The sequence below is a fragment of the Gymnodraco acuticeps genome, unplaced genomic scaffold, assembly GCF_902827175.1.
Source record: "Gymnodraco acuticeps unplaced genomic scaffold, fGymAcu1.1, whole genome shotgun sequence".
NCBI lineage: Eukaryota > Metazoa > Chordata > Actinopteri > Perciformes > Bathydraconidae > Gymnodraco > Gymnodraco acuticeps.
This window is the reverse complement of record NW_022990692.1, coordinates 758394-778364: the sequence shown is the minus strand read 5'-3', so window position 1 is coordinate 778364 and position 19971 is coordinate 758394. Positions and strand designations below refer to the sequence as shown.

Sequence of the window (19971 nt, the reverse complement as noted above, 5' to 3'; positions counted from 1 at the left end):
ACAAAACGTTTATCAGGAAACCATATTACATCTCTCTCTCTCCCCCCCCCCCGTAAGACGTAGTGTGGAGTTGTATTAGGTAACGCGAGATACGGCTGATACTTGCGCATTAGTTTCTGTTATGGATCAGTATCAACAGTCCTGGCAGCAGGGGCGGACTGGCCATCTGTAGAATCTGGAGAACCACAGAACGGCCGGCCGTCAAGGTCCGTTGACGGCCGGCCCTTTAAAAAAAAAAAATAGTTTAACGTCATCATTTAAATTGCACTGACGGCCGACAGAGGGCGCTAATGCAGTTGTGTGGTTCTTATCTGTCAAATAATCACACACGAAGAAGAAAAAAGACCGGCCACACGAAGAGAAGGGATTAGACGCCGCGGCAGACAGGGAGAATGAAAAAACATGGATACAAATCAAAGAAAACAAAAAGAAAAAGGTGGGCCGAGAAGGCAAGAGAGAAAAAGGTGAAGTCACTCGCAGGTGAAGCATATCAATGTCGCAAATTGACAGACCTTTTTGGCAGCAGCGCTGCTACAAGCACTATCATCAGCAGCTTAGAACAAGAGCAAGATGATGAAGAGAATGATGTGGGCACGAGTTCAGATATACAGCCAGCCTCCTGCGTTCATGATGAGGGACAGAGTTGAGCTGGTGGAAGAACCATCTCAACTGGCACATACAAGTGCAGAGCAAGAGCAAGAGGTGGGTGAGAATTATCGCTTGAACTCAGTGTCGTTTTCTCCTGGAGGCCAAGGGATGCCAGGCTTCCCCTGTTTTTTTGGATTGTAGTTATAATTTTAATAAATAAATAAAAACACTTCGTTTAGTTTCGGTAATTATTCTGCCGGCCCATCTCTCCCCCATTCTCATTGAGTATTTTACAAAGAGTGAAACAGCGCCCCTCTAGATGTTATGGTGAAACAGTAGATTGCACTCTGTTGCGAGAGGAGGCTAGCCAAAATTGGCTTCCCTTGTTGAAAAGAAATTGAGGGATTGACCAATCAGATGAGGCTCACTCATGCCTCACAATCCAATCAAATCGGATCAACTTCAGTTCGTACTGTAACTGTCATCACCACCCTTAAAAAGTAGTAAGCAACTGAAGCAATTGCAATTATGGAGGGTGGAGAATTTCATCAAAAAATAATTGTACTAAACTTCTGCTACAGCAGCAACTAAAAATGTAATCTGATGACGGGCCAATGATCAAACTGGAGCTGTGTACAGAGAGGAAAAAAGGAGTGAATCGGACGTAAAACTTTAAATAATAAACAGCGAATTTCTAACATTTGATATTTCATGTGGCCGGACTGGGTCAGTTTCCAGGGCTGAATTTTAGTCCCAGTCCGCCCCTGCCTGGCAGTAACGTTACTATATTATCAATACTACTTTAGTTATAGCCTGATATATGATAGCTAACTTTACAATGTTGTGATGTGACTCACGTTAGCTAACAGCTGTCTGTAGCTAACGCCGGTCACTCACCAAGACAGCTGCCCTGTTCTCCACTGATTCTCCTCACACCAAAGCTCCATTTCTCGCCGATGGCCGTTATTTCTTCTAATCCTTGGCTGCTCCTGGTCTCTTGGACACCTAGCAGGCTCATAATTATAATCATATGCATTTGAATATATTAATGCTGTCAAAATTATCGCGTTAACGATAAAAAAATATGTAACGCATTTAACGCATGTGCAGAATGGCCCGCCCCATACATCCCACTAGTGGCGGCGCCAGGGTATGGCTGGGGTAGGCTACACCCATACCAAGAAATGGCTTAGTAGCCACGTTTAGACCAGAAACGGTTTTGAAAACTTTTGTCACGTAGTGATCGTCTTCTCAATAGAACATCTTTGATAATGTCTTCTGGCCAATCAGAATCAAGATAACAGCGTGGTGTTGTTGCAGGAAGTCCCGACGGAGAATACTTTTGCTGTAGTACAGGGGTGCACATAACTGGTACGCAGGTTATGTGCGTAATCTGAAATGCGTACCGTCACTTGTGTCACAAGCGCATTTGCGTACCGACGTACTTGTGAAGCTTTCCCAGAAGGCGGTTAGATAACCGTACGACAGAGTCGGTCCTCCGTGTGCACAGACAGGGCTGCCTGTTAACGTTGATCTGTTCTGTACAACGGAAACTGGTGCCAAAAACTATGCCAACCGGCTGCGGGAGGGAGACGCCCCCCGCACCCCCCCCCCCCCCCCCCCTTCACTTGAGAACTGCGCTAAAACAGCTGATACAAACATTCACACTCTGTGGTCCACTCATGCGGCTTTCACACCAGCGCTTTTCCCTTTCTAGCTCCGAGCTAGAGCTTTTCTGGTTCAGCTCCGGTTTTCCCTTTTCTGCTCCCGCTCTGTTCACGACACCGCCCAGCACCCGACTGGTGCTGCCGCTGCTGCGTCATGACGTCATCGTTTACATCGCTGATTTGCTCCCCAACGGCATTACGGCGCTCACAACAACAACAACAACAACAACGGGGAACTGCGTCGGGTCGATGATCGTGTTGCTTTTAATCACACGAAGCCAGATTAAATTGAATAACGACTTCTCCAACCTTATACTTTGCTCCAGAGTGCCGTGGTTCATTGTTTATTAATGTGTTTCTGCAGCATTTACCGACCGCTGCAGTGTTGGCTGCTCTTCCACGGGAGTTTATTCTCCTCCGTTAGCTCCCGGTTAGCTCACACTGCTGCGGCCGCTCTAAAGTATTCACTGTCCGACTCACACAAGCAGCTGATACATATCCCCAGTTCCCCTTAGCCTAAGTGAATGTGTGTCAGTCTGAATTGACGCTGTTTGGTATCACAACGCTGTTATGAAAGTTTCTCTGGTATGCTATAAAATGGGTGATGTTAGCATAGCAACCGAAGCTAAACTGACTACTTGCTATTGCTATCCTATTGTGGCATAAACCGTTTTCTCCAGGCACATTTTACCGGCGTATTTTTATTATGATTCTACTTGTGATAGTCGGACACGACAACCTGTGCAGCCCATGTATTGATTCCATCCGATAGCTGCTATAATACAAAACAACACGTCTGCCTCTCTCCACAATGATCAATCATGAACGGATGGTCAAAGTAAGGTACAAATAAACAATCACACGAAGCCTGGTTAGTATTGCCTGACTTTATAAAGTATGTTTATAAGCACTACTGCTTGTAGGCAGGCATGACAGTCGACCCATGTTCAGGGGAGGAGGGTTTAGTTTCCTGCACGTCTCGACGTAAGAGAGACGTAAGCGACGCCACCTCTTAGCTCCGAAGCTCTTGCCTCTAGACCGACAATTTTTTGGAGCTGGAAGTGAACCCGATTCCGGAGCTAAGAGCCAGCGCCGCTGCGGTGTGAACAGGAAAACCCGGCGCTTTTCAGGCTCCAGCTCCGAGTCGGAGCTGAAAAAGCGCTGGTGTGAAAGGGGCAAAAGTCTACTCCACTAGGCGCCCCCCGTCGACTTTCCTGAAGTACTCCACTAGTCCCCCCCCTGTTGATAGAAATCAACACGTAATGAAATAAGACCCTACAGTTTGATGATTGATTGTGTGGGCTGTCTTTCATTTTGACACACAGAATTTTTTTATAATAAACATACATACTGTGTTAAATGGATATATCCGCCTTCTTTTATTTATCTTTCCATTCCCACAACAATATACATAAAGAAATGGCATATTTTAGACATAGTTCGAATGGTGATTAATCATGATTAATTCATTTTTAAGCTGTGATTAATCTGATTAAAAATTGTAATCGATTGACAGCCCTAGAATATATATATTATCAACCTCTTCTGTGTCAAAAACTAGCATTGTGATCCATGTGTATTCATACGTTAGACCGGCCGCTCTCCCCCATGTTACGTCCAACCCGGTATCACAGCAAGACGTGAACATGTGACGATTTACCTTGCTGGGAGACGTGAAGATGTCACGATTTCGTCCCTTCAAACGTGACAGTTACACGGTATTGTTAACCCATGTTAATCAGTGGAGAAATAACCGGAAATGCCAAGCAAATGCTACCCCGACGGTCGGTTGTTATTGTCAATATTAATATAATAATGATTTATTTTTTAATAGTCACACTCGATTACGCAGATTTTCTTATTGCCCCTCAGTTTTGGCGTCAGTTCTCCTGTTTGTCTAGAAGTCTTCTCATCAGGCCTCTATAAATAGAGAATTACGGCAGATATGTAATATTTAATGCAGCCGTATTACAATGCCGTTATGTGATGACTTTCAAATAGAAAGCACACGGAATACAAATCTGCCACTTCCTTACAGAGCCCCTCCTCCAACACACACGAACGCGCACATGACCAATGAGGGCACGAGATAAGTTTGTGCACAGATGGAAGGCTGACAGGCAGGTAGGCCATCCAGTTATTTTAGCCGGGCCGGCTAAAATGATTGGTCGTGCTTTTTACAGTACTACGCAGACCCGGCGGCAGACATACGTCTCTGGGCGGGCATTTGATTTACCAGGGCGGGCCCACCCCGAAACGTACGTTTCCCGGGAAATCTCGAGATTTGTCAAGGGGGGGGGTTTAGGTTGCCAAGGCTGTTGACAGTCTTATTATAGGCTACATCTAGGGATGCACCGAATATTCGGCCACCGAAAATTATCGGCCGAAAATGGTTAAAAAGGCCCTTTCGGCTTTCGGCCGAAAAAATATCACCGAATGTCAGAACAGGCTTACGTTGGTAACCTAACGTGTTGTTGTGATGACGTAATAAAGACGCGGCGACCATGCTCGCGGCTGGCTCACAGGGGGGGGGGGGGGGACATTGACCTTTGTCATCGAGATTGCCCTGAGCCTTTAACAAATCGTATTAAATAATCTGATGACAGACTGTAAACAGAATAGCTGAAATTTTAACAAACTAAATAACTCAGTTACCTCTAATCATTAACCCATGTTTGTATACTGTAGTTAACTCCGTGTGTTGCTGCTAGCATACATAACACCTGACGTGGAAACGTTACTCGTGATGGAGCTACAGAGCTGCTAGAAAGACGGTCGAACCCGGTACATTCCTCCGTCTGCATGCGGTGCACTTTTGCTAAATGTTTAGACAAATTGCTCGTGCTTACATGCTAAACTCTTATTGCACTTATGGTAACAAGTATTCTCCACATCGAGACGGGTAAAGTTGAACCACACCTCGGAGCGCGTTCTCTCCGCCATCTCCGCAGTGTGCTCTGCTGCATGTAGCAGCTGCGTGTGTGTAAACTGCCCCGCCCCCTCGCACACAGACGGGGGAGAGAGATCTCGTCTGATCGAAAATACATCATAGACGCATTTGTTGTCTTTGCATATTAGAAACGAGTTGGCGACACTAAGACTGCGATATAATGTTTTTTAGCAATAATACATGACATATATTAATGTACTGTATGCATTCAAAAGTGCTGAATAAATGTTTTATGGACCCATAATAGTGATTATTATTTAAGTTAAGTTTTGCCATAATCATGTCTATTTCCATAATCAGAACAACATTGGTAAAAAATGTATACATTATATATATATATTTCTATTAATCATTTTCGGCCTTTCGGCATTCGGTTTTCGGCCAACTGTTTCCTATTTTCGGTATCGGTTTCGGCCAAGAATTTCCCATTCGGTGCACCCCTAGCTACATCCATTGGTTGTTTTTGTGGCACATTTGTAACGCTGTGCCAACTTGGGCAGCACACAGGGTGGAGAGGTGGAGTAAGGTTGAGCGATGGAGAGAAAGGGAGAGAGAGAGATATTGAGCGAGGCAGAGAGCATGTGCAGCGGTCTGCTTGCGCACAGAGCAGGAGTTTGTGAGAGAGCCGGCTTGAGAGTCAATTTCTCTTCAAAATATAATTGATTGCCAGCCTCCCTTGTCCCTGGCTGGCTTGCTAACTCGTTGGTAACGTAGCTGATGTCTTCTAATGTGCCTGCATCTGGCGCTGAGTTGCCATATTCCTTTCATGAACCACTTTCTGATATCCATTGTTGCAGATACATATAAATGATAATAGCCAAACTAACCTAGCAAGAGTGAAGTGACAGGCTGCTGTGCCGCATCTCACTCAAGACCCCACACGAATCAACCCAGCAAAAAACCAGTCGCGCGCGCAGCCTTTCATTCAGAATTTCATTCAGAATTTCATAGCAAAATAAAAAAAATGATATTAAACTAATCTTTCAACAGAGTTTAAAACAAAAATAAATATTAGGACAAAGCCCTACAAATATAACAACAATAAAAATAATCAGTGGCGGCTCCAGAGTGTTTTTGTTGGGTAATCTATGGTAGGGCTAACCCATACAGTGGTGGGGCTCAAGTCAGTATTTGCAATGTAATTACATACACGCTCCCCTTGACAGTGAAACGCCACGCGTGAGGTCTCAATCCAAATTGAACTGTATGAAATAAAAAGGCACATTTGTCTTGTAATAAATAAAAAGGGCGACCTGGAGCCAATTCTGCAATTTCCCCAGAGGTGAAAGAGTTGACCTGCTGAAAACCCAACCCCTGCAGGGGGGTCTGGGGGGATTCTCCCCAGGAGATTTTTTGAAATACTAACATAAAATACACATTCTGGTACTCTCTTGAGAATAAAAATAAATAAATCTATTACTACGCGACATATTTAAAAAAAAAATGAATGCCATTTTAGTTTTGTGTTACTTTGTTCTGAAAGCTGAACCTGCTGCTCCTCACAGAGAGAAGAGGGAAGAGGCTGTGAATTACTTTACATTGTGGATAAGGGTGGATAGCCCCCAGTGTTCTGTGTGTCAAAATGAAAGACAGCCCACACACCTATGAATCATCAAACCGTGGAGTCTCATTTCATTATGTGTTGATTTCTATCAACACGTAATGTTGTATCGATGTATATAGAGATGTACTACAGCAAAAGTATTCTCCGTCGGGACTTCCTGCAACAACACCACGCCGTTATGGTGATTCTGATTGGCCAGAAGACATTATCAAAGATGTTCTATCGAGAAGATGATCACTACGTGACAAACAATTTCAAACCGTTTATAGTCTTCGGTATTTACTGCTGTCTGTGCAATTTACTCCGCGCGAGTTGGCGGACTTTATTTTGCTTACTTTAAAATCTTTTTTCATGGTGGGGCTAAGCCATTTCTTGGTATGGCTGTAGCGCCGCCACTGAACATAATAATGAAAGAGTTAAAATGTTGTATTCAGCCCTGATTAAAACAGCGAGCCCAAATCCTGGATGGGCGGGCCCGGCCCCATGGGGCCCGCCCATGACGCCGGGTCTGGTACTACGGCTTCCACAGATGCATTTTTTTAATGGATTTTTTGTCAAAGCACTTAAGATATTCATTGCTATCGGGATGTTAAAAGCATTCCATGCAATATAACAAAAAGTGTATCTCGAGCCGGTTTCTCAAACTTACCTACCCCACCTTTAAGTGTGGAAAATGTATTTGAAACAGAAACGAGTGACCTAGGTTTGAAGCTCAGACAAGAAGTAGACCTTTTTACGTATAAATAGGAAGATTATCCTGAAGTCTGCAGAAGGATCTTTGTTCATACATTCTCTTTCCTTTATTCAGAAGATTATGTTACGTTTGGCCTCTGTTTTAAAACACCTTGTGCTTTATCTAAGACAGAGAGTGCTACCTCTGTAACAGCCTCTACTGCCCTCTCTACTGCTTCCTGTGGAGTTTCTGCCCCCTTAGCTGCACCAAGTCCTGCTACACCCCCCATCCCAGCTCCCACAAAAGCAGTTGCCCCTGTAAGTGTGCTTGATGTAGCTACAGCTGTTCCTGCTGCAAACCTGGCTATATCTTGTCCTTTCCTCAAAACTATGCCTACTACTCCAACCCCCACTGCTACCTGCCAGTTTGGTCAAAAGCTTGTTCAAATTGCTGCCTTTTGCTTTCTCCCTCACTTCTGTCTCTGGTGATTGTGTACTGTGCTTTTCCTCATTTTGTATTTCTTCCTCTTCTGCTTGTGGCTTCATATTGGTGTAGCAGCTTCCTTTGTTTTTCTTTATCATCCTATCTATTGTCTTGAGTAGCTCTGTCAACTGGAACTGGTTGCTCCTGTATTCTTCCTGCTGGTTGTTGTTCCAGTATTTATTATCTATGATATGGCAGCGACCTCCACACTTATCCACGAGATCCCCACCAAGCTGATTCTGGTGCACCAAATCCTTAATCGTCTGTCCTTCATCGAGCTGGTCACCATGAGTGAAGAGAACTGTTGCGTATCTGAAGACTTCTTCAGAAAAGTATTGACTTATTTTCATGATGACAGCCTGTTCTTGCTCTGTGAATTTCTCCACTTTAAGCACAATGAGAAATGCATGAGGCCCAGTCGCGTACTCTGAGCCGGTACACCTCAATATCTCAGACTTCAGCTCCTTCTCCTCGGATGTCTCTGTATCGAAGAAACCAGGAGTGTCGATCAGAGTGATGCTTCTTCCATTGACAGATTTGGTTTCTGCTTGACACTTTCTTGTTTCAGAAGTGAGCGTGGGGGAGGTTGTGTACAGTTTCTCTCCAAATATGGTGTTAGCAAGGCTGCTTTTCCCTACTCCAGTTTTTCCCAAGATGACAATTCTCCAATTTGACACTGAAAGAGAATAATTACAAATCAAAAACACTGCACATTGGACCTTTGGTTGTTTTTTATAGACATAAACTAAATTATAATTTACTGTGAATTAGGGGTGCAACAACTAATCGACTTAATCGATTCAAATCGATGACCAAATTAGTTGCCAACTAATTCAGTCGTCGATTCGTTGGTGACGTCATCACGTGTGTTTTACGCGCCGTTAAGGTCCAACGTTATCGGTCTTTTTACCGGTACTGGAGACATTTAAAAATATATGTCATATGTATTATTGCTACAAAAACATGATATCGCAGTCTTAGTGTCTTATTGTTAGATCTCGTTTCTAATATGCAAAAAGACAAAAAAATGCGTCTATGTTCGGTGTATTTTCTATCTTTCCAATCCAGACGAGATCTCTCTCCCCCGTCTGTGTGCGAGGGGGCGGGGCAGTTTACACACACGCGGCTGCTACATGCAGCAACACACGGTGGGGATGGCGGAGAGAAGCGCTCCAAGGTGTGGTTAAATGTTACCCGTCTTGAGGTGGACAATGCTCATTGCCAATAGTGTTTAGCATCTAAGGGCGGTAACACGAGCAATGTGTCTAAACATTTAGCAAAAGTGCTCCACATTCAGACGGAGAAATGCACCGGGTTCGACTGCCTTTTCTAGTAGCTCTGTAGCCCCCCGTCCACGAATAACTTTTCCACGTCAGCAACACACAGAGTTAACAAAATTATACAACATGGGTTAATGATTAGAGCAGGGGCGGTTCTAGGGGGGGCAGGGGGGGCCAGTGCCCCCCTAAGACTGACCTCTGACCCCCCTGTGGCCCCCCTAAAAATGAAAAGTGAAAAAAATGAAAAATGTATGATTTATTACACGATTTATTGAATGACGGAATAGGCGAACTAACGTTATTCGTCATTCTAGTCGGACCCATTAGAGCGGTGCACTCTTTCACTGTCCGGCTGAAGCGCGAGAAAAACAAACACTTTTCATCTCGGATCATCAGAGGCTGTTGCATCCAAGAAAGACTGATTGAAACCTACGTTTCGGGAGACTACCACGATAATTGAAGGTGATTTAAACTATTGTATCGGTGTAATTGTAGATGTAAAGTAGAGATGTAACTATTCATTGCCTTTATTTTTATATAAATATGATATGGTGTTAGTGCAAAAATTGTACTATAACTAGTCTAGTTCTCTTTTTCGTCCTGCATTTATTGTGCCCCCCTCAGAAAATAACTGGCCCCCCAGTGGCCCCCCCAGTCAAATTGGTCTAGAACCGCCACTGGATTAGAGGTAACTGAGTTATGTATTTTGTTAAAGTTTCAGATATTCTGTTCACAATTCTGTCATCACATAATTTAATATGATTTGTTAAAACATTGTTGTTCCTTCTGATGAGAAATATTATTTATTTAATTTAAATAAAAAGCAATGTTAATTTTGTTCACAATTTGTTAAGTTAATTTAATAATATATGTATTTTTGAATCAAGTATTCATCTTTATTGTCTTCATTGTTAGTTTCCACATGCCTAAAACAACCTCAAGCTAAATCTAAAAGTTGATGGCTAAATAAGAGCGTTTGAGAAATTGTGCAAGGCATACAGTAATAGTTTGAATAGTCGATTGATCGTTTCATTAATCGATAGATTAATCGATTATCAAATTAGTGGTTTGTTGCATTTATCCTCATTGACCAGAAAGCAGTTCATTTGCATAATAAGCCAAAGAAACGAGTAATGACATAAAAAGAGGCCAACAAGCAAATTAATGAACATTTTACTATGTTATGTCTCCGACAAGACCAAAACAATAAGAACAAAACAACAACTTTAACATCCATCCATCCATCCATCTTCTCCCGCTTATCCGTGGTCGGGTCGCGGGGGTAGCAGTTCCAGCAGAGAGCCCCAAACTTTCTTTTCCCTGGCGACATCAACCAGCTCTGACTGGGGGATCCCAAGGCGCTCCCAGGCCAGCGAAGAGATATAATCCCTCCACCTGGTCCTAGGTCTACCCCTTGGTCTCTTCCCAGCTGGACGTGCCTGGAACACCTCCCTAGGGAGGCGCCCAGGTGGCATCCTAACTAGGTGCCCGAACCACCTCAACTGGCTCCTTTCGACGCGAAGGAGGAGCGGCTCAACTCCGAGTCCCTCCCTGATGACCGAACTTCTCACCTTATCCCTAAGGGAGACACCAGCCACCCTGCGGAGAAAACCCATCTCGGCCGCTTGTATCCGCGATCTCGTTCTTTCGGTCATGACCCATCCTTCATGACCATAGGTGAGGGTAGGAACGAAAATGGCCCGGAAGACCGAGAGCTTTGCCTTCTGGCTCAGCTCCCTTTTCGTCACAACTTTAACATCCCACTGTTAAAATATGTGAAACCAAGCATTTATCATTTACATTTCTACATCTTGCAACTTATTGTGCCGTGTTCATATTCCGACAGAAATAACTGATTCACTTACTCTCCATGTTGTCAAAAATGAAGTAACTCTGCAGCAACTATAAGTTAGAAGGATGAGACTGCTGGAGTGTAGAGTAAGTTTCCTGTATTGCCAGTGTGTGATTTTTACCCAGAAAACCTTGTTTAACTTTTACAGCTCCTAATGTAACTCTACCACATTCCTCAGGAAGCACTATAGTGCAACACTATTGTAAATTAGCATTGGACAAAACAGTTGCACACACACACACACACACACACACACACACACACACACACACACACACACACACACACACACACACACACACACACACACACACACACGCACACACAGCAATTATTAGCAACTTAAGAGTGATATTATCTTAGCTATTGTCTTTCTGGTTGTTCCTCCAGTACTTATTATTCAACTGACCCTTTACAAGAGGATTCTGTTGTACAAACTCCTCAAGTGTGTGTCCTTCATTGAGCTTGTCGCAATGAGTGAAGACAACTCTTGCATATTTTAAAACGTCTTCATTAAAGTTTATTGTTGTGCTATGTGAATTCGTAATCTGAGGTACACCAATTTCCCAGTCTCCTGTTCCTCCTAGGATTTCAGTTTTTCTCGCAACATGACCATTTTCCTATTTGACACTTTAATGATTCATCCATCAATAATATACTCCACATTTGTGTTTTGGTTGTTTCCATGTAAAAGGTCCACATAAACTAAATTATAATACCATTATTGCTTCTTAACACCAGGAAGCACTCATAGCTTAATTAGCATATTCAGACACAAGATATTTGAAATTGGATGGACATTTTTCACTATTTTATTTTATTTTGGAAACCAAACGATCAATAAAGAAAATAAGCGGTGGATATCAAGTCTTCATTGCTGCAATGTTCAAGCCACAGCACATATTGTAACCACAATCTCATCACATTTCATAGCATGCTTCAAAATAATCAATATATTTGTTCATCTAAAAACTTAATTTGCTCAAATGACATTCTTTCAATTGTTTCAATGCTGATGCTTGAAAAAAAGTTTATATTAACAAAAGATAATAAGAAGAATGTGAACAAATCTTAGTAAGGGTGTAATGCAAGGAAGTGCCTGTGTAATAAAGCAAATAATAAATGTATCTCCCTCAAAAATGTCTCTTATGCTGTTCCAGTGTGATGACGTTGTTGGATTTTACCAGCATTACAACTTTTTTTTTGTCACACATTTTGTCAGATCTCACTTTTCCTCTATATACTTGTGTTGCACATTTAGCAGAGGTCAATTCACATTCAAGGTAAAGCGCTGCAAAAATGTAAATATACATAATGTAGGTGAGTTTTATACAAACGGGACATTGCATTTCAGCATTTTACATTAGACACCAAACGGAAAGGTTTTGCATTTTTTGTCAGAAATGCAATACTTTTTTTCTAAAAGGCCACACAAGCTTTTAGCATATTAAATTCTGCTTTATGTCTCCGAATGTGTCCCTCCTTATCTCTTTTCTTTTCAGGCGCTGACAAACACTAGTCTGGCGGTGTAGGCCAGGTCAGCGAGGTAAAGCAGGAAGTTGAGGGCAGTGAGCACGGCCACTGCGATGAGTTTCGACGTTTGGCCTCCACGCTGGTGCTGTTTGTCAAACTGGAACACGGGCCAGATGATGGTAGCCGTCAAGTACATGATAACCGCCAGGAGCCCGTAAGCAGACAGGAACTTGGAGAAGGGGATTGGGAGCCAGCCGGTGCACTCGCCTACACACAGCACCACCACGGCCATGGAGAGGATGAAGCAGATGCAGTACACCGCCATGCACCACTTGAGCGCGGCGTGGTGGTTGTACGAAACGGGGTCGCTGACCAGGATGAAGATGATACAGGCAACGAATGTCTGGCACACCTTCAACAGGCCGGGAGCGGTCGCCATGTACCCCGCCACCTCTCCCGGCCTCGCTTTAGTCAGGCTCACCTCCCCCATGTAGGCCACCGCCGCCAGGCAGGAGAAGACGGTGGCGGCGATGCGATGGCCGCGAACCTCGCCATCTAAGTGCTGGTCCTTGAGGAAAAAAAGCGGGAAGATGACGGAAGCCGAGAGGCAGAGGAGGGAGGCGTAGCAGGCCACGGTGATTGGAAAATTGGTCCAGGACACCGGGATGCGAGCCTGGAGGCCGAACACCTCAACCAGCAGGACCAGCAGGGTGCAGGCGAAGCTGAACACCCAGCAGAAGATGCACCAGTCAGACATGCCGCCGTGGTGCAGTTTGCCGCCGTGTGATGCAACACTGAACGCCACGCAGGTGAACAGCAGGGCGGCTACGCGCACCCATAGCCGCTGGGAGGTGGGGAGCACGATCAGTGGCATTATGGGACGTCACGTCAGTCAGGAATGGAGAGCGGCTTCTTGAAGGTGAGTCTTTAATACTGAATTTGAGCTCTTGTGTTGGCTGCTTGTCACACTCTGTAGATGTTGTTACATATTCTGCAGAAAGACAAAAAAGAGAGTGATTTGATTAAGTTTAAGCTCATTTTGATTTGATTTTAAAAACCTTGTGTGCTTGATTATTTCAGACTTGACGGCAGAGTACATGGGAAAAGTTAAATTGTAACAATCAGAAATCATGTAAAAAATACTATAATTTACCAAAAAAGGACAGACCCTGTAAAATACACAATATTTCAATCTTGCCCAAGATGTGCAATAAACAGGTAGCCTACGGCTCCACCAATCTTACTCAATTTTTATTTTGGTTGTTTGTTTGTTCCTTTAACTTGTGTATAACAGATTTGCAATGGTCTCTGGAATCTCTTTGCAAACTTAAACTCAAGCCCTGTAAAAGCTGAAGAATGCAAGAGCTGTTCAAGCTGTAACCTGTGCAGATAAAGTATACAGGAAGTGGAAGTGTGTCTGCAAAGGAGTTGGAAAGTCCCTTAGACTAAATGTGAAGAATGAGTAAACTCCAGTGTGCACTTACAGTTTGATATTGGTGACCTCAAGTGTGGTTTAAGTGAAGTTTTTTGTTCTCCCTCAGACAGCATTACAGTGTGTACAAGATAGGCAAGGTTAAACAGGCCTGAGAGCTGCAATGATAACATTTGAAAAGGGATGAACTGAAGTAGCTTTGAAGGACATTTAAAGTGATAGAATATCTTATTGTTGCCAATGAGGAGCCACCTGCTTTTTCATAGATATCATTAATACAAAGCACAAATAAATCTGCATCAGGTTGTTTTAGGGTAGAGCCAACAGCATGAGGTTTTCCATAGTCATGCACAGACATGATGGCTGCATTTTCCTGTCACAGAAACATGCTTCATATCAATAAAAGAAACCCATGTTTATCTTTCGACTGTGCCCCACTTGCTGTTTAAAGATCAAACTGCTGTCTAGTTCCCAGGTAAGATAAGGTGACATGGGGAAAATGTCATGTTGAAAAAATGGGAAAAAGGGGGCGAAACCTCCAAAAGGGGCGGGAGCTTTCTTTCAACTTTTGGAGAAGAATTGGGTTTTTTCTTACACGTGGTAACAATTTTTTTTGCTTTCAAAGAATATTGAAGTGAGGCAATGTGCCTTTTGTCGCAGGGACTCCAGGCCCCTGCCAAAATCTGAGTTGCAGTACTTTAAATGTTGCATCTAACAGACTGATCTCGGCCTGGTGATGTAGATTCACATGCAGACCGTTAGACATAACCTTGAAAAGCCATGAGTGCAAATCACCAGGTCCAAGGCCGGTGCATTGTTCATAGAGGAATTAGCTTCGTTCCTACTGCCTAACTTGAAAATTGCAAACCTAATTTGTGTTTTAGCCATTAACTCCATTCCCACGCTTCCTGTTCTATGTAATGACTCGTCATCATACACAGGACGCAGCTCTGAGCTAATGGCACATCTGTAGGAACCCACACTAGCAAAACAATCCAAATGCTTTTAATCACTTTAGGAATAAAGAAGTTAAAAAAATACAGCCCACATCTTGATAGATAATTTTAAAAAATCAACCTTACACCTTCTTTACCACAAGCTTTAATCCCTTGTATTTCGATTTATGGTGAAATATGTGAGTTAAAACAAACTTGGTCACCCAGTTTCCTTTCTGAGAGTGTGGTTTATACCTGAGATAAATGAGAACAGTGGTTGTGTGGCCTCATGCCCTGCCGACAGGAAACCATACTTTGGTGTGTATTTGTTGGTTTGATAGTATGCATAGGCCTACATACCATGCATGCCTGAGAGTTGGATCTTATATAAACCTTCCTGAATGCTACCCTGTATCACTGTATAGAGTTTAAATGTTATAGGCTATAGTTAGCTTGAGATTTGGGAACATGCACAGCTTCTTAAAAGTAACATACCACAACTATTTTACATTCTTTATTTTTTAAATCATGTTTTAAGCGAATCCAGACTGTAGTAAGACATAGCAGCGTTATAATAAAACCAGATGAGATACGTTTACTTGTAGTGATACAAAAAAAGCCTAATATAGCCGGCACTTAAAGAGGCTTTCCGTTCCAAATAGCGGACATACCGCACCCAGCCGTTGATATCAGCTCGCTTCTCCTATAAATAATCGTAAACCCTGAAAACTTCTACTCTGCCGAACATCTGAGGGAAAGGAAGTCTAAAGATTCAACTTACCGACTTTATTGGCTCGGAGTTGTCTTTCAGGTTATTGTTTTAAAGCGTAAAGTTCCTTGTTACACCGCGCATCTCTCCTCCACTCATACCAGTCTCAGCAGCATAATGGATCCCACGCCCCGCATTGGCCATATTTGGTAAAGTGTTGAAGCCTCTGTACAGGGTCATCACAAATCTTCTCATATTACGTAATGTAAAATATATATATGCCAAACCCCTTTACTCTGGGAGACTAAACCAAAATATGACTGATGATGTCATGTTGCTGGTGTCCCTAATCTGCTTCTTATAAAATAGATATACTTTTTTTATCCAAAATTGGGAATGTATTTAGCACAACCAGACTCAAAAACGTAATAAACTCTGATTTAAAAATACAATTAAAGAACACTTCATGCAGTCCAAAGATGTTGATCAAATAAACACTGTTTTTTTGTTAATTTGCATTGTGCCTTTTGAAGGCGCTTTCAATTATTGTTAAACAAATTGTCCAACAGGAATAAGAATTATACACAATATGAAAAACGACATCAAACATTTTAATGCAAAACATACACAGGGTTTACATGGATTCTCTTAATATTCATATAGTCTTAATTTTACATGAAGATTTTTCCTGCCATTTAAAAAATAAAACTGAACAAAGTAGATTTTTTTATATATAAATCCTCTAAATAAGACCTGTAGACTTTCTCTTTTAATTTGAATCTGAATCAAAATACTTAATTTCTCCTGGGGGGGGAATTATGTTTCGTGACAGGGGCTCAATTTAAGAATGAAATAAAGCAAAAGATACATACAAAATATAACATATATTTTTATAAACAAAAGTAATGAAAGTAAAAATGTATACTGCAGGCTATCTTTGTGGCCAACGTCCTGCAGTACCGCAGTCCATCCAGACGAGGCCACTGTTGCGCTCTGTTTGTCCGTATGATCATTGAGAACATGGTGGTGGATCAGCAGCCAGTCAAGACATCAGGATAACAACACAGCAGAGATCAGTATTCCAAGAACTAAGGATTAAACAAAAGAAAAACATATATACATATATGCAACGACAACCCCTGATACTTCTGGCAGACCAAGACAGAGAGAACCAACCCTCGGAGTTTACCACTGAATTGTTTTTAGGGGAAATCAGGACCTGAGGTGGAGCTTTTTACTGGATTGTATTCTAGCTAGCTGGCTAACATGCAGCATTAGTGTTTAGACATTTGCACTAAAACGAGAGTCTGGGGATATATATCGAGCTGAAATTCGCATTGGCTGACACTATCTCGACCATTTCATCCTCCATATCTTCGCATGCAGTTGTAGTCATGCTGGCATTTCACCTTGCAGACATAGCTGGTTAGCTAGCTACCTCCGAAGGACCGACTCGTTGGCGCAGGTGAAAGCCGAAACCACGGCGCTTTCGCTCGGCCTCAGGACCAACGCCATGCCGCGGGTTGAACTCGGGCCTTCCGTAGAGCTCACTTCAGGAAGCTAACGCTAGCTGGAAATAGCAGGCCGCTTAGGTCTCAACAGTGACTGTATGGTCATCTTATCAAGGTGTTTTGATTTGACTATAGCCTAGTCATCTGATTAGATAAGTGCACCTTTTACTTTTTATTCTGCTTTCGTTTGTATAAGCCCAGCGGCTGTACTAGCTAATGCCGGCTAATCTGATAATTAGCTATCTAGCTCATAGGCGAGTAATGCATAGCAAATCCTAGGTTGTTGTTTACATTGAAGACTACAAGATACAGTTGAAAACGTGTTGGATTTGTGTTTTAATGTACTGTAAAAAAAAGTGCGTTATTTTTTAAATGGTGTTTGCAATTGTAAGCCACAGACACACCAGTACACTTAATATTGTTATCAAAATAACACTCATGTTAGATTTGAACCCAATCCAAGAAAGCATATGAGTACAATACGTGCCACATTAAAGTATTGCTTAGCTTGTGTGGGATGTAAACAAGTCACATGTAAACAAGTCTGACTGCGTTTAAAGGTTTTGGTAATTTCATTGCAAGGTGTCACTACATATCAACCAAGATGATGCTGTGCTGTTATCGAGACTCCAGCTATGCTTGTTAAATAAGTTGTTTTGAACATATCTGTTCAGAATTAGCAGTAGACAGACACTGAAAGGCATGGGAGTTGTTGACCTCCTGGTGCATAGCGAGACATATCAGCCATTCATTCATGATTGATGACCTTTGAGGAGGCAGACTGTCCTTTATCCATTTCCCACTAAAGCTGATCCACTGCATCAAGCCACTAACAGCCGTGTAGTATTTATTTTTGAACCACTAATGTGACCTAGTGAAGCTGAGGACATTTTAGTTTTAGCAGCATTTTTGTTTATAGTCCTACTGACACATTGAACCACTGGGAGTGAATGGGAACATGAGGAACACTCTGTTTGATCTGAACCAGCTTCCCAGTTGAAGATCTGATCAACAGAGAGACCCATTGTGTGGACTGAAAACTGAAGAGGAAAGAGACGATGATGGGGATGATGATAAAAGAGGCCCAGTGACAGTGTTGATAGCCCACCAGGAAACAGAGGAGTGTCACAAGGCTACAGACATGAGTCTCCGCCAACCCACCTCCACGCTGGACAGGTACGAGCCCCACATCCGCTACACTCACACAGTTTCTGTGATTAGGGATACATCTCAATCCCTTGCTTAACAATGTAGTGCTTCCTGATGACACTGAGAGGTCCAGTCTGGTCTCTGGAAAAACTAGTCAGACAGGCTGTTTACTAGAAGGTGAGAAAACTGCTCTTTGGACAAGGAAAAAGGGAAAAATAATGTATGCATGACAATGGTAGCAGCCTGAGAATTCATTCTTAAACATTACTTTATTTCTTACCATATAATCCCAACATTGTTTATGAGAAAACGATATTATCACAATACCTATGTTTTGTCACTGGTTTGACAGATGATTTACCAAAATATAGTGAATGATGGGGATAGATTCTGTAACCATAACTGTGCAAAAGGTGTATGGCTGTCCGCTTTCAAAAGGTGGAATGCTTGTGGTCACGTACTGTGAGCTTTAACAATAATGCCCTATGACTAATAATTAACATACTCAAGGTGTCTGAACCTTTAACTCACTTACACAATCACGTATGTTCGTTTCTTCAATACCAAAGATAAGCAAATGTACATTTTATGATATCTCTTAATTTGATACTCCTGAATCCGCTGTAACCTAGTTCACAGCGTTGTGACGTGAAACACAGGGTTACGATTGGCCAGCCCTGAGGCATTACAAAAAAAGGTAAACAAAGAGGAGTGGCATGTCTATTTTGGTGTGCTGCTGGTATTCCTATATTTACTAAGAAACAGCTACATCAACACGGGTTTAAGATGCTAATATAATATAATATAATAATATAATACACCTAGTTTATTAACCTACCACTTCATTTAAATAAATACTTAAATAATACAATATTTGAAATTCACATGTTATGCATATATCACCACACATAGCTGCTGTGGTGTTGTTATACACAAGGGTTCAAACAGTGCTTACATTGAAACAAGATCAAACATGCTTCATCTGTATAACAAATAATACTCTAGTATGCAGTGGAACATTTAAAAATGTAACGTATACCCTGGCCGATCCCCTAAATGGCCGTGAAATGAAGTAAAAAAATCCCTAACCCACATTTGTATGTAACATGTTTTGGCCGTTGTCACAGTAACATAATATGTCGCAAAGTGGCTGCTCAGTCCCTGAAGGTTCAGAGTGCAGGGTTCATGGTTAAGAGGGGGAATCGAGATCCGTCCTATTCGTTGCTTATATGTCGTGTCGTGACTCTTCACCTGCTGTGTTTATTACGTCGATACTAAAACCTAATGCACCGTATTTCATCTCAGTCATCGCCACATTCCCCTCTGTGTTTCTGTAGATGCATCTTTGTCTTGATCATATGTCTTTACTGTTTCTCCTGCTGTCAACTTTTTCCTTGTGTGTGTGTGTGTGTGTGTGTGTTCTTGTGCTTGTGCCTACCACTGTGTCTGTGTGTGTCATGTGACAGCCGGGCAGCCAATAAGAAAAACGCCCGTCCGTTCAGGTAGGACAGCTGTCCAGAAAGAGTCGGTTTGGGGTTAATAAGGAGACACAGATTGTACAGCTGTGGCAGCAGATTTCTCAATGGCTGCGCTTGTTATAGAGACTCTCTACAGGGAAACATCTACTAATCATTTTCATGATCAATTAGAGCATCCATTTATTTGTATAACAATCTTAGTTTCCCAAAATCTTAGGTGTTATGTT

General features: G+C 42.4%; 3 protein-coding genes across 11 annotated transcripts in view; 1 reads left to right on the top strand and 2 right to left on the bottom strand.

Moving 5' to 3' along the window:
• The window catches only part of arhgef11 (Rho guanine nucleotide exchange factor (GEF) 11), a 47423-nt gene that overhangs the window by 2719 nt on the left and 24733 nt on the right, over positions 1-19971 (top strand). For 3 of the 9 annotated variants that reach the window (XM_034230418.1, XM_034230420.1, XM_034230422.1), the window contains exons 1-2: positions 16589-18293; positions 19733-19768. The exons of 1 other annotated variant lie outside the window; for it this stretch is intronic. In XM_034230418.1, coding sequence (XP_034086309.1) covers positions 18259-18293; positions 19733-19768 — 71 coding nt within the window. In that variant the 5' untranslated portion in view covers positions 16589-18258. Of the gene's footprint in view, positions 1-16588; positions 18294-19732; positions 19769-19971 lie in introns of those variants that run through there. 5 more of the 9 variants (XM_034230425.1, XM_034230421.1, XM_034230419.1 and 2 more) reach the window with 2 other exon arrangements.
• LOC117555507 (GTPase IMAP family member 7-like) lies at positions 3439-11077 on the bottom strand. The gene is made up of 3 exons (XM_034230385.1): positions 11071-11077; positions 7861-8631; positions 3439-3494 (listed from the first exon to the last, which is right to left on the bottom strand). Exons 1-3 carry the CDS (start codon positions 11075-11077, stop codon positions 3439-3441), a joined length of 834 nt encoding a protein of 277 aa, XP_034086276.1.
• Positions 11852-15833, bottom strand: si:dkeyp-67a8.2 (myeloid-associated differentiation marker homolog). The gene is made up of 2 exons (XM_034230426.1): positions 15679-15833; positions 11852-13521 (listed from the first exon to the last, which is right to left on the bottom strand). The coding sequence occupies exon 2, from the start codon at positions 13402-13404 to the stop codon at positions 12556-12558; it is 849 nt and encodes a 282-aa protein (XP_034086317.1). The 5' UTR covers positions 13405-13521; positions 15679-15833; the 3' UTR covers positions 11852-12555.

Coding starts and splice junctions, on each gene's coding strand:
- si:dkeyp-67a8.2 (XM_034230426.1), bottom strand. CDS start 13,404: ATGCCACTGATCGTGCTCCCCACCTCCCAGCGGCTATGGGTGCGCGTA.
- LOC117555507 (XM_034230385.1), bottom strand. Junction 3,495..7,860: donor GCTTTTGACCAAACTGGCAG/GTAGCAGTGGGG, acceptor TTCTATCAACAG/GGGGGGGACTAGTGGAGTAC.